Source organism: Physeter macrocephalus, chromosome 9, assembly GCF_002837175.3.
Source record: "Physeter macrocephalus isolate SW-GA chromosome 9, ASM283717v5, whole genome shotgun sequence".
Taxonomy (NCBI): domain Eukaryota; kingdom Metazoa; phylum Chordata; class Mammalia; order Artiodactyla; family Physeteridae; genus Physeter; species Physeter macrocephalus.
This window is the reverse complement of record NC_041222.1, coordinates 49,808,146-49,823,222: the sequence shown is the minus strand read 5'-3', so window position 1 is coordinate 49,823,222 and position 15,077 is coordinate 49,808,146. Positions and strand designations below refer to the sequence as shown.

The window sequence follows — 15,077 nt, the reverse complement described above, 5'->3', positions numbered from 1 at the left end:
TTCTGATAGTCACTATGAGCTTTAAGGGGCCATTTAAATGGCCCAATCATTTCCATCTCATTCACAAAACTTCCATTACCACACCCTGATGAGCATCCTTGATCCCACCACTCATATCTGCCAACAGCAATCATCAGGCCCATAAAGGGCCACATATTTTCTAGCTATGTGAAATTCCTGATGGAGCTATAGTGGAAAATAACAGTGTTCACTGAAAGACAGCAGAATAGATTGACATAGAATGAGACAGAAGATAGAGACAAAACACCCAGTTCCCCAGTGGGGGAGAGACTACTAATAACAAAGCAAGTAACACTGGGGTAGAGAGTTACAGCTCAGCCTCTGAAACAGTGGAAAGACCCCAAGTTAGACATAACAAGGACTGAAGAAACTGTAGGGTATTAAGTCCACTTGTAAGACAGGCTTCAGTATTTTAAGGTCAGGCAATTTAATTTTAGGGAAAATTCTCATTAACTATGAAATATAAGGGCCTAACCTAATGACCTGTTGGCTCACAATTTAACAGAACTCCAAGGTTACATCAATGTTGAGGATGTTAAAGGCCTAACTTTTCAATGAAAAAAATACTCTCTTAACAAAGAGAAACAATGGAAAATAACCAGCCAGAGAGTTTGGCAAATTAAATGACTTGTCTCTATCCGTGGGAAAATCCCTTGGGAATAATTAAAGTTTTTGCATTTCTCTGCAAGTCTCTTCTTGGTGAAGAGATGATGAACTAGGTTACATGTGCTTTGCCAAGTCAAGGCCAACCAAAAAGAGGCAAGAGAGAGAAAAATTAAGCAATTCAAATAGACATAGTTGGACAGCTCGGGTCAGTTCTAACAAACTTCACCGGATAGCCTATAGTTTGAAAATTCACATTAATCCAGGAAATGCAGTATTCCTTTGCCTCACTGAAAACAGAAGCTGAAGAAAGTTACAGGCATACTTAAAATATAACAGGAAAAGAGTGCATACAGATAAGTACAGTTAGGCTAAAGGAAAAAAAAAGGTAGAATGAAACAATGAAGCTAAGAAAAAAATTACCTTGGAGTGCGTGCATAAATAGAAATATTCGGAACTTGAAATTAACACTAATTTATGAGGGGAGAAAAAAAAAAAGAAGCTTTGCCACTCACCAATTTTAACCTCTGTAAAGGTATTCTGCCTACATCTATCTGTGTCCTTTCTGGAACATTAGTGAATCGGACTTCTGGGACCGCAACGGCGCACATGACATGGGCCCACCTACAGGAAAGGAGACATAAATGTAAACAACTGTTCCCTAAACTTATGTATCCCATACTTCAACCAGAGGATGGCAATTCTCTAGGATGGGAAACACACAGATGAGAAAGAAAGCCCAAAGCCTATATCCATCACAGACTCTTTGAATTTTAAACCTACTGGATGATACCTGGATAGATTCAGTACCACACCTGCCCACCACTGTGACATGAAGAACTAGGTGAAAACCAAAGAATCCTATCATTATATTTTTCTACACGTGAACTGCAAAATACTGAAATGTAGGTCTGCTATTTCATTTGATACTGAAATATAGAGGTGTTTAATGTACTTAAGCTAATTATAATTAGTATGTGGCAAAAGATTAGTTCAATTAATAAAAGGTATAAACCGGGTATACCACATAATCTTTTTTACATAATACGAATATCATGAAGCAAACTAGAACAAATAGCAAAAGTTTTCTAACAGAATTAATACTGATTAAGTCTTTAATTAAATTGTTTCTTATTGCAATCCTACTATAATCAAAGGAACCAAGAGATAAGGAGAAATAAATTTAGCGTGTTCCCTTGTTTCCTACTAAAAACCTAGAATATCTCCTTTCAAATTCTGAATTACTCCAGAAAAATGACAACATCCTCATTAACACTATTAAGTCTCTCATAAATCTTATGCCTCAAATAAATATAGAGACTCTCGAGGTTTAAAGAGATTTTGAAAGAATTATCAAATTTGTCAACCTATTTTTAAGTCAAAGCATATTATTTCACTCTAAATATAAGACTCCATCCTGCCTTTAAAGACCACAGGGACAGAGGGTGAGTGTCAACCCCATCAGGGCATTCTTTCATATCTAAATAAATACTATACTTCTATAGCAAACACTACTTCTTTGTGTCCTGCCCAAAGGAAGGAAGAGAAGTTCCTGTCACCTCTGTCTTTACAGGAACTGCCTAAGTCATCTCGCAGTCTGCATAACCCGTGTAACATCCTAGAACTAGTCAATGGTTTTTAGCATAGTGCCAATGACATTAACTAAGACTGTGAGAGATGAACATCCAAAATTAAGCAAATATACAGCTTCTTAGACTAAACTTTATCAATGTAGGAATAAGTGCCTTCACTCTTCCTTATAAACAATCAGAAACATGCACATGCACATAATTATGCCAACTCCATCATTACATGACAGGACATGACATTACTCCAAGGGTACCAACTCCAGTGCCAATGGGGCCAGGCAAGATGTAACCAAATACACACATACTGGTAAATCATGGTAACCCGAGGACCACCTGCCCCATTTAGGCCAGGTTCTCATCCTAGCTTGTTACTGTCATATAGAGATACACAATAATTTATTAAGTAAAGATGAACATCTGGATTTTTATATAAAATCTCTCAACTTTTAAATTTTGAATTAAATTCATAAAGTGGTGTGTCAGTCAAATAAAACATATCTTGGGGCTGGATCTGGCTCTCAGTACCATAATACAACCTATACCTAAACCATTTCTACATGTTTCTATTTCCATAGGAACCTATAATTTGCTTTGGGCCCATTTTAAATATTTAAATAGGGTCATAAAAATAAAATTCACACAAGAATATATTTCAACAACCGCCATAGAAACAAGACTTTCTTTTATGTTCACTTATGATTCTCTTCATATTCTCCAACTGTCCCCTTTAAATTGCAAAATCAATCTCTTCTCCCTGTGTTTCTATTTTAGAATACACACTTTCTTGTTAATTTGCTGGTGTTAAAAGTACATGGTTTTATTCTAATAGTATGATTATAATTGATTTTATTTACCTGAAGATAACAGATTTCACTGTTTTCAGGCATATTGTTTTTATTACAATGAAAGCATTCATCATATTAAACACAAGGATTCCAAAGGCACCTAGAGGATATGGGATCTCTTCAAACTCTGTTAGTGAAAGAGGGGTTATTCCTCATGATGTCAAAGACACAGAACAGAAGCTGACTTAGAACACCTTTGTCCAGCAGAGGTGAACGTGCTGTCAGTAATGGTTTCTGGAGACATGCACAGAATCCCCACCTCAGACCTAAACAGCAAAAGCTGTGGAACAATGTATACAACAATGAGAGGCAAAGCACACTGTCACCCAGAGGTTCAACACTCAAGAGAGAGAAGGAAACGATGAAATTCAACACAACTAACGTACTACTTACTTATTGTTCTTAGTTTCCTTAAGAGCACCCCCTCTCAAGTTGCAGAGACAGCACTCCTAGGGCAGAAAAAACACCACACAATTATTAGAGCCATGTAATAAAAGTCAGTACCGTTTATCTAAATATCCCCATAAATGCTAATTTTTTATTTTAAAATTAAAATTATCAGGAACTTCATGAAGGACTATCTCTAAACAGTTCAAGAAGGGAGAGGAAAAGAGAGGTAGGAAAGTGAGGGGACACCCAAAAGTGTTCTAAGTGTATGTATCTCCTAGGGGAAACCATCATTATCCTAGTATCATGTTCAATTGCCATCGCTGGAGGAAAGCTGTGACACAGAGAAACTGGTAGGTGGAGAGATAGGTACCAAAATTCTAGAACAGAGAAATACACATACAACTCGGTCCCCTTGAGTTCTGGGAATCCACTCCTGTATACAGGATGGCTAAAAAACGGTATTGGCAGGCTTCATTCTGATATGTGGATAAGAAGGAAGCTTTTTTTAAAAGACACTCTTCAAAAAACTATCTCTTGGGTCTTTCTATGGGCAAATAGTGTTGGAAAAATTGCTCAGATAAACCCAGGTTTTCCAGCCCCAGCAAACAGTGCCATAAAATGTTTTCCTTTATCTTCCCCACATAAGTTTATATTTTTGGCACTTCTATGTGTCTTAGACTGGCACAGACTTTTCATTCCAAGATGACTCCCTTTACTACAAACATAGACTTTATCATTTCTCATTACAGTTTTATGAAAAAGTCCATGAGAAAACAGGATCAGAAAGTAATGCAATGCCTTTTGTTGACCTAGAATTTTTAATTAAATACCTAAGTAAATTTTTTATTTTCAACCTCAAGTTTGTCCTCCCAATTTACTGCACTAACAGTCTGGGGTTTCTTTTCAATAGTTACAGGTTATTTTGTTGTTGTTGTTTTTCCTCCAAGCTGTCTATATAAAATTTCTTTATATGTTCTTTAAGGTGACCTCCCTTAACTGATTTTGACAACTTTGCTCGGCTTTACAGGGAATCCCTCTAGCTTATCTACTATTAATAATGGGGTGTCATACTCCACAGCTTTTCTTTTTCTGAGAACAACACCAAAACCACTGAGGAGGATCAACATATCTGTAGAACTCTTAATAGGCAGCAAAAAAGGCAAAAAGACTAGACATGTTCAATGGTTTTACTTGTCTGGAAAGTCTCTGCACATCTACTTGAAACTTCCCTGGTGATTATTAAAGGTTGAGAGTAGCAAAAGCTGCCCTGTGTATATCCATTTGAATCCATTATAAACCCAGTTCAAGAAGATAATCTGATGGAGAACATTCTCTATTGCAAAGCCATATTCCAGTGGCCTCTGAAAGAACTGGTTTTGATGAAACACACAATGAAAGGAAAATTTCACAACCCAAATACTGAAAATGAGAAATCCAATAATTCACATTATTCAATAATATCCAAATTATTCAATAACAATTTCATAAAATGTTACTGATTTTATTTTTTTCAGTAATTTAACACACTTTCTACAGAGACAGGATGAAAATGAAAACAAAACAGGAGGTCAAATGTTTTCATTGAAACTAACATAAAAAGATGTTAATACGGAAGTGGGAAGGCAGGAAAGGAGAGCTGTGGACTGTGAGAAGCGCAGACACTGAGAGAATTAGACGTCTGATTAATGAAACTAGCAGCGAGAAGAAGCCTAAAGGGACGAGTTGGCAGAATTAAATATAGCAAAGCAGCATGGAAGCTGCTTCCATGCACCTGATTAGGATCATGAACAGGTACACGTGCTGCAAAGCCAAATATAACAGAAGGAAACAGCCCCTAAGTGGAATCTGTAGACTCAAGGTGTTAAGTGGAGTTGAGAAGACTCCCGCCTGCCACAACATGAAATTTGTTCTTTCTAGGGTCACAAGCGACCTCCATGTCACCAAATCTAATGGATATCTCAAATCCTTGGTTCGCCTGACCTCTTAGCAGCATTCAACATTGTCAACTGTGCCTGAAACAGTTTCTCCCTGTGGTTTCTATGACCCGACACTCTCCTGATGTCCTTCTCCATCTCTAGTTGATACTCAGCTTCCTTTACAGGCATCTCTTTCATGCTCCTTAAACACTGTAATTTCTGTAGCAGGGCCTATTCACTCCTCTCTCCACAGCCTGTTTGCTAGGCATTTGATCTACTACCCTGATTCCCAAAAGGCCACTGACTCAAACATCTGTCTCCTCAGATGTCTCACTGACAGCTCTACAGGCATCTCAAATACACGTGCAACACTGAGCTCATGTCTTCTTCCCAAGCCAGTTTCCCAGCAGTGGCATCAACCATCCAGTCTAGCTCAGGCTAGAAGACATAATTTTCCTCTCATCCTAGATCCAATCAATTGAATTCTGTCAATCCCACCTTCCATGAGTTTCCCTCTGACCCCAAACACACCAGACACACGCTGCTCCCTTTTTCATTAAACTGAACACATCTATGACATTTCAACCTAAATGATGATTTCTCAAAGAGGGCTCTCCTTACCCCCTGCTCAGTTACTTCCCTCTCGTTACTCTTGTTAACTATTTGTTGAATCCCTTCTGCTGTCTTCACTAAACTGTTAGCTCAATGAGTGCTGGGAGAATATCTGTTAGGTGACTCTTTCTCTATCACGACAGCCAATAGAGAGTGCACCCTCCATATGAATTTGTTAAATAAATGAGAAAATATGGCAAAATAGGGCAGAGCGAAAATCTTGAAAATCACCAAAGCATCACAAAATTGCCAAGACCATTTTCATATATTGGTGGTGTACTAAGGAAAGAAAGCTTCAGGCTCCAGTGACTTAACATGGAGTTAAGAAACGGGCGAAGTGAGAGTGGCATGCACATATATACACTACCAAATGTAAAACAGTTGGCTGGTGGGAAGCAGCCGCATAGCACAGGGAGATCAGCTAGGTGCTTTGTGACCACCTAGAGGGGTGGGGTAGGGAGGATGGGAGGGAGGCTCAAGAGAGAGGAGATATGTGGACATGTGTATGCATATGGCTGATTCACTCTGTTGTGCAACAGAAATTAACACGGTATTGTGAAGCAGTTATACTCCAATAAAGATCTATTTAAAAATAATAATAATAAGTTATACAATGAGAATGCAAGCACTGTTTAAACTCTTGATAAATATTTTACAAAGAAATAAAACTTTAAAATTCTCCAAAAAAAAAAAGAAAAAAAGAAACAGTGATTTGACATAGAGTTATTTTTGCCATGATTTACTTGAGTGAGAAATCATATTTCTTAGTAAAGTACAAAAATATTCATGGCCAAGTAATTTTGATTTACATGATACTATATGATATCATAGTTTCTATTTGATTCCCTTAATTTGGAAAAAATAACTAGGAAAGAAAAAAGTCATGTCCAGTTACATCAGTTTTTTTGACTCACCATCACTCATACGGGTGAAACTAGCTGGTCTGATAGAAACACAAAGATGTCAACCTGTCAAGTCATTCATTTGTAAATTAATTTGAACTAAATGCCTATGTTCATAGCTCAGTAGAAGACAATATCAGATAGGACAATTTTTAACCTTTCTTTCCTTTGTCTAAGTAGTACTTTATTGTCAGAAAACAAAAAAAATTAATAGATTAACCCTTACCTGAAAAGTAGCCCAAGTTTTCTTAAGAATCTGTACAGATACACAGATTGATATACAGAAAGGTTGGCACCTACCAAATATACTAATTGTACTAAGTATTGATCATCTTCAAATTCAGTGAAAGAATTCAATGAGAAAGTAGGACGTGATAGTGTTCTTCAGGACATTAAATCATTGAATTGGTTATCAGTAATAAAAATTCTTCCATCAGAAGAACAGAGACTATATTAAAGGCCTAATTCATTCCAGATACCATGCCAGAAACATCATGTACTTCACCTCCCTTCCTTAACACGAACTTATTAGGTAACTAATATCACACTTCATAGATGAGGAAACTAAGATGCAAGAGATTGAGTTACTTGACTAAAATCATCCAATCCAGGGGTAATCAAACTTCTTCTGTAAATGGTCAAATATTCACTAACTTAGGCTTTGCACAACTACAGAGTTACTGCAACTAATCAACTCTGCCATTGTAGGACAATATGTAAACAAATGGGTGTGGCTGTATCCCAATAACAATGCTATTTACAAAAATAGGCAGTGAGCAGGCTTAGACCCACAGGTTGTAGTTTTCCAACCCCTAACAAACTAGCAAAAGGAGCAACTGGGTTCAAGCTCAGCCCTTCCTGACCACATGTCCACACTTTTTTCTCCAGCATCTTCTGTCCCTATGTACAAGGAAAGGCACAAGGTAGAGAGCCAAAATAAACAGGAACCTGTACCTGCCCTGGAAAGCTCACAACTGAGAAGGGGTGAAGACCTGTGTGTATTTAACCATACTATGAAGAAAATAATGACAAAGGGCATAACCAAGTCCCCATTTCCTCATTTCTATAAGTAACTAAGAATTCATTCTTTAAACTAATCCCCTCAAAAGAACTCATATCATAAAAAATTGTTACCAAGCAGCATATATTACATAACAATCTGTGTTCCCATTCGTTTCATTAATCTAGCTAATAATAAAACTTCTCATTGGTATGATATTAAATTTATCTCCACTTCATCCTTCAAATATGATACCATTTCAGGGCTTCCCTGGTTGCGCAGTGGTTGAGAGTCCGCCTGCCGATGCAGGGGACACGGGTTCGTGCCCCGGTCCGGGAAGATCCCACATGACGCGGAGCGGCTAGGCCCGTGAGCCATGGCCGCTGAGCCTGTGCTTCCGGAGCCTGTGCTCCACAGCGGGAGAGGCCACAGCAGTGAGAGGCCCACATACCACAAAAAAAAAAAAAAAAAAAAAAGATACCATTTCAGGCAAAAGCAGTGTTTTAGTTGGTCTGTGCAATCAAACCTCAGGCTACAGGAATCCAATTTAAATGAGAGGAAGAACAGTAAAACTAGGGAGCCAGCCATATCCGGGTACTTAACAAAGTGCAGATGGCCAAGGTTCAAATCACAGTTCTGCCATTCACTAGTGATATGACCTTTGGTCAGTTACTTACCTACTCCCTACCCCTCAGATATCTTACCTATAAAAGAAGAAAAAACTACTACTTCCCTAAATGAGTTAATAAATGTAAAGCATTCATAAACACACAATCAATACAAGAAGAACAGTAGTTAAATATGTGAAAGGTTAATTGTGGTTCCAGACCACTATAACATTGTCAATGGATGAGCTGGGTATAGTAATTTAGCAGGGAATAAAATATGGATCTGTCATTATAATTCTCTTGAGGTAGGAAAAGCAAGACAAAGAAGTAGAGAGAAAAGAAAACTCCCCAGGAACCCAAAAGCCAGGTAGCTGGGCTCTAAAGCAAAGAGAAATCTTTCCTAGTTTTAAAAGCTGCCAATCCAGCTATGGAAATCAGACAAATGCTAGAGTCTCCATAGTCTCAGAAACAGACATTGCTAAAGGCAGAATTCCTAATCCCACCCTCAAAACACCTGACATCAGAGTAGACTGAATCAAACAAAAGCTGCAAAAAAGCCCAGACCCCACTCAGGTGCAATCAGGTTGACTTCACTTCTACTCTAGAAATCTGACATATGAAGGGGCACACTCTTTTTGGAAATAATAATATTAACTTCATTTGCTACAGACAAAATGTTCACCACACAATCAAAAAAAAAAGTACAAGGTACACTAAAAAGCAAGAAGATATGACTTATGATCAAGAAAGGAAATAATCGATAAAATCAGACACAAGATAGACAAGATATTGGAATTATCAGATGGAGAGTTTAAAATTAGTATGTTTGAATTGCTAAAGGATCTAATGAAAAGAACAGACAACAAATGTGAAGAAATAGAAAAATTTTAGCAAAGTCATAGAAATTAATTTAAAAACAAATTAAAATGGTAGAAATGAAAAAATATGACATTAGAAATGCTGAATTCAATAGACAGATTGCAAAGCAGACTGGAATTGGCAGAGTAAAAGCTCAATTAATTTAAAGACACAAATAGGCAATATAAGGAAAAAAAGCAGTTATAAGAATTAACAGAGAGCTAAGGGAAAATAACAACCTATTCAATTTATGTATAACTGGAGTCCAAGAAGAAGAGGGAAGAAATGGATGATAAGAAATATTTGAAGAGATAAAGGCAGAGAACTTTCCAAAGTTGATAAAAGACATCAACCCATAGATCCAAGATGCCCAGCAAACCACAAGCAGATGAATACAAAGGAAACATATCTAAATACTTATCAAAACTCTGAAAACCAAATATGAAGAACATTATCTTAAAAGCAGAGAAAAAAGACACATTTAGTAAACAACCATATAAATTCCACCTGAAATCCAACCAGAAACATTGGAGGAAAATGGCAATGGAACAATATCCATAAAATACTGAAAGAAAAAAGCTGGCAACCTGAAATTCTATTTCCTAGGAAAATATCCTTTGAAAATGAAGATAAGATAAAAACAATCTCATAGAGACAAAAATCTATGAGAATGAATCTATCCTATAACAACCGCTAAAAAAAAATCTTCAGAATGAAGGAAAATGACACCAGCCTGAACCATGAGGTGGCAGGAAAGAATGAAGAACACCTAAAACGGGTGAATATAAAATAAAGCTTTAGTATCTTCAAAACACACACACACACAAACAAAGAGAGCAAGAGAGAGAGACAGAGAGACTATACAAGTTTCATTTAAAAACTTGATTGTTTCACACAAAAATAACGATACTAAGGAGTGGAGTCTATGCAGAAGTAAAATGTAAGGTAAGACCACAAAGAGAAGGGAAGTTAATCAAATTATACTGTTGTAAGGTTCTTACACTGTTCATGAAGTAGGATGATATTATTGGAAGGTGGATTTTGATAATATAAAAATGAAAATTGTAATTTTCAGCAACCACCTATAACAAAGCCCTCAAGAAATTCCCAAATATTAAGTTCGAAGGAATATAAGCTCACAATAAAAACTCAAAAAACATCCAAGAAAATACGGTTACATAATCAGAAAAAAAAAAAGACAATAGAATAAGATGCACATTGAGCTCAGATATAAGATGTAAAATAAGCATTTTAATATGTTTAAAAATTAAATATGGGTATTAGGAATGTAAGTGAGAGACTATATAAATAAATAACAAATCAGATTTTTTAAAACAATATAAAAATTCTATAACCAAAAAAAATAACCTGAAATTTAAAACTTAGTGATATGTTAAACGGCAGACTACTCTTGGTTGAAGAGAAAATTAGAAAACAGAAAGTTAGAGCTGGATAAATAACCAAAAATTAATACCACAAACTATTCAAAAATTCAATTGAATTCAATGGAATGTGTGTGTATGTATTTCTGATTCATAAAAATAAATTCCAGTTGATTTACAGACCTAAACTCAAAAATAAAGCAGAACTACAGAAGTATTAAAAGAAATTTTAGGCAAATATATTGATGAATTTAGGATAAATATGACTTCTTAATATAACATTTAAAAAACAAAAGACAGGTAGAAAACATTAATAAAGTTTGACTACATCAAAATTTTTAAATTCTGAAGGATAAAATACTATATAAATTAATTAATATAAGATTAAAAATTTACAATAAAAAACAAAGATTGTTATCCAAAAAATAATTTTTAAAAAGCCACACTTTTGAAAAATAGGCAGAAGATTCAAAGACTCTTCATTGTCAATAAATACATGAAAGATACACAATTTCAAGAATAAAGAAAATGAAAAATGAAATAATGAGTGTTAACCTCAGATTTTTAAATCAGAATATCTATAGTCTGGGGGTATGTGAGTTGCTATGGTGGCTGTGGAGAGGAATTCGGCATTATCAATCAAAATTTTAAATGTATATAAATTATGACAAGCAATTCACCTTCTTAGAATCTATCTTAGCTAAACATTTACATCTATGCAGAAGTAGGAATATACAATGACTATCATTTCATTTCTGTTCATAATAGAGAAAACAGTTACCTCTGGGAGGAACTGGAATTGTCAGTTACTTAGATTTTATTTGTAATGTCTGAATTTTTTAATTAGATCAAGGTTTGAAATTTAAAATAGTGATGAAAAAGATATGGTAAATCCCCAAATTACTGAATTACTAAGAATTACACAAAGAAATATTAAGTGAAAACACTAAGGCATGTTTAAATAATCTGTGACACCATTTGGGTCTCCCAAGAACAACAAAATATAGCATTAGTTTATGCACAGAAAAGATCTGAAAGGCTGATTGACTGAACAGTATGAGTATTTTTCTGTAAAAAAAAATGAGATTTGAGAATCTGAGAATGTTGGAAATGGGAGACCTTCCTAACAATACTTATTACTCTTACATTAAAAAAAGAAAACTCACAGACACACAAAGAAATTAAACCTTCTTCCATCTGTACCATTTTTCTAGGTTCCACATATATGCGTTAATATACGATATTTGTTTTTCTCTTTCTGACTTACTTCACTCTGTATGACAGTCTCTGTATGATAGAAAGAGAAAAACAAATATCGTATATTAACGCATATATGTGGAACCTAGAAAAATGGTACAGATGGAAGAAGGTTTAATTTCTTTGTGTGTCTGTGAGTTTTCTTTTTTTAATGTAAGAGTAATAAGTATTGTTAGGAAGGTCTCCCATTTCCAACATTCTCAGATTCTCAAATCTCATTTTTTTTTACAGAAAAATACTCATACTGTTCAGTCAATCAGCCTTTCAGATCTTTTCTGTGCATAAACTAATGCTATATTTTGTTGTTCTTGGGAGACCCAAATGGTGTCACAGATTATTTAAACATGCCTTAGTGTTTTCACTTAATATTTCTTTGTGTAATTCTTAGTAATTCAGTAATTTGGGGATTTACCATATCTTTTTCATCACTATTTTAAATTTCAAACCTTGATCTAATTAAAAAATTCAGACATTACAAATAAAATCTAAGTAACTGACAATTCCAGTTCCTCCCAGAGGTAACTGTTTTCTCTATTATGAACAGAAATGAAATGATAGTCATTGTATATTCCTACTTCTGCATAGATGTAAATGTTTAGCTAAGATAGATTCTAAGAAGGTGAATTGCTTGTCATAATTTATATACATTTAAAATTTTGATTGATAATGCCGAATTCCTCTCCACAGCCACCATAGCAACTCACATACCCCCAGACTATAGATATTCTGATTTAAAAATCTGAGGTTAACACTCATTATTTCATTTTTCATTTTCTTTATTCTTGAAATTGTGTATCTTTCATGTATTTATTGACAATGAAGAGTCTTTGAATCTTCTGCCTATTTTTCAAAAGTGTGGCTTTTTAAAAATTATTTTTTGGATAACAATCTTTGTTTTTTATTGTAAATTTTTAATCTTATATTAATTAATTTATATAGTATTTTATCCTTCAGAATTTAAAAATTTTGATGTAGTCAAACTTTATTAATGTTTTCTACCTGTCTTTTGTTTTTTAAGGGATTGACATATATACACTAATATGTATAAAATGGATAACTAATTAGAACCTGCTGTATTAAAAAATAAATAAAATAAAATTCAAAAGAAAACCTTCTTCCATCAAATATGTGTAATTTAAAATTAATGTAATCATGGAGGTTTATCTTTTTTTCCTAAATTATTTTTTACTTAAATGAAAATTTTAAATGGGCATCTGTGATTTCTACTAGAGTCTTTCAGTGTATGGAAACTTCTTTCCAACCTAACCTGAGGAGATACCAAAATTGTTCAGCCTTGCAGAACAAAACAAATAAATAAAATTCCACAGTGCACACTCATTGCCAGGCTTTTTTTAATCTTATGTTTATAAGCATGCCTCTTCTAGAAACAATAACACCCAGTGTAAAATGACTCACTATTATAAAGATTTACATATATTGCTAGTCAACTAATGTTTCCTAAAACAAAACAAAAAAATGCTGAAATGCCTGTTACAAAATGATTACTCTAAGAGCAGCTGTTATTCCTGGCTCCCAAGGACAGCATCTAAAGAGCCATTCTGTTGTGTAACCCACCCCCGCGGCAGCTAAAAGCTGAATGAAAAAGTATAAATTGAGATCATATTCTGGACATTGTACCTTTCCTACTTAGGTCCCTTTCCCTCACCTAATACCATTCACAAAATCCCCTTTTAGTAATACCAAGTTACTTTTAAAATTTGGTTTCATAAAAAGTTACCGCTGAGATGAACAGCTAGTATACCAATTTACAACACTGAATGATTTCTTTACAGCTCAGTTATTAAACTGAAAAAGAGTGTTTATAATCAAAGTGCTGACACAACGTTAACAACAATGGTGAGAAGGGCATTGTTAGAATATGGCTATCATAGTTGTTTGTTATTTGTCCTAGAGGGAAATCATGTTCCAATGGCTCTTCTATAAAACATCAATTAAAGAAATGTCAATACCAACATTCTCAAGCTGCCTTGTAAGGAGCTCTCATTTTAGCTGACATATCCATAAGTGACACTGAAGCCAATCTTCAGTGCTATAGAAAAATTACAAGATTGAAGTACCTCCCCACAGCCTTATTTATCTGACATGTTCATAACAGAAATGCAAAACCATAAAATAGCGCTGTCTGAGCTGGGAAAACAAAGACTAATTAATCACATTAATGGAAAACTAGCTTACAAAGTGCTGATCAACAAAACATGGAAGAACAATTTCTGGAGATGGGGCTCAGTTATCAGGGTTGGAGAGAGGATGGAATCTCATGTGAGGATGGGGCTGGCAGGAATTCTGAGTGATTAGGAAATTGAATGACAAGTTTCCTACAATAATCTTCTGAATGGAAATGTCACAGGGTACAATAAATTTTATACCAGCAAGTGAGTTCCCTAATTTAGATGCTCACACCTAATTTGTATTATAAGTGAAAATATATATTCATTCAACAGATATCGGTGAATCACCATGTTGTGTCCTAGACACTGGGCAACAGCAATGAATGACAAAGATACACTCTGGTTAAGAGAGAAGACAAACTAAATCAGCAGATTATTTAAGATAAAGGATGTTAAGCACTTGGAAGTGGGCCATGGAGTTCTCTAGGTAAAGGTGATGGCAGCAGATCCTGGCCTTTTCTAATAGGAAGGGTTATCAGAAAGTAAGAGAAAGAATATCTGGTAGGGTTTCATAAGCCATGAAAAAAAGTCGATGGCCTAAAGCCACTGTAAGGTTTGAATGCACCAAGGACATATAACCTGACTTATATTTTAATCAGATCATCCCAATTGCTGTGTTGACAGACAATAAAGGTTCAAGGGTAGAAGGGTGAAGAGAAGTTAGCAGGTTACTACCATATCCAGGAAAGAGGTAACGAGCAGATTAGTCTGGATTATGCCAGCCGAGGTGACTAAGAAGTGGACAGGATGCTAGCTAGATTCATTTTAAAAGTTGACAAGACAGGATCTACTGTCAGACAGATGTGAGGTATGAGAAAAAGAAAGCATCAAATCTAACTCTAAAGTTCTTGGCCTCAGCAGCTGGAAGGCCTGGAGATACGGAAGCCTGCAGAATATCTAGAATT

At 35.2% G+C, this 15,077-nt stretch overlaps 1 protein-coding gene across 5 annotated transcripts in view; it reads right to left on the bottom strand.

Annotated features, from left to right (window-relative positions):
• Positions 1-15,077, bottom strand: part of KDM4C (lysine demethylase 4C) — a 425,934-nt gene that overhangs the window by 135,296 nt on the left and 275,561 nt on the right. For all 5 annotated transcript variants that reach the window (XM_028493976.1, XM_028493977.1, XM_024126758.2 and 2 more), the window contains 2 exons: positions 3,452-3,507; positions 1,140-1,248 (listed from right to left, as the gene is read on the bottom strand). In XM_028493976.1, the coding sequence (XP_028349777.1) occupies positions 1,140-1,248; positions 3,452-3,507 (165 nt within the window). The remainder of the gene's footprint in view (positions 1-1,139; positions 1,249-3,451; positions 3,508-15,077) is intronic.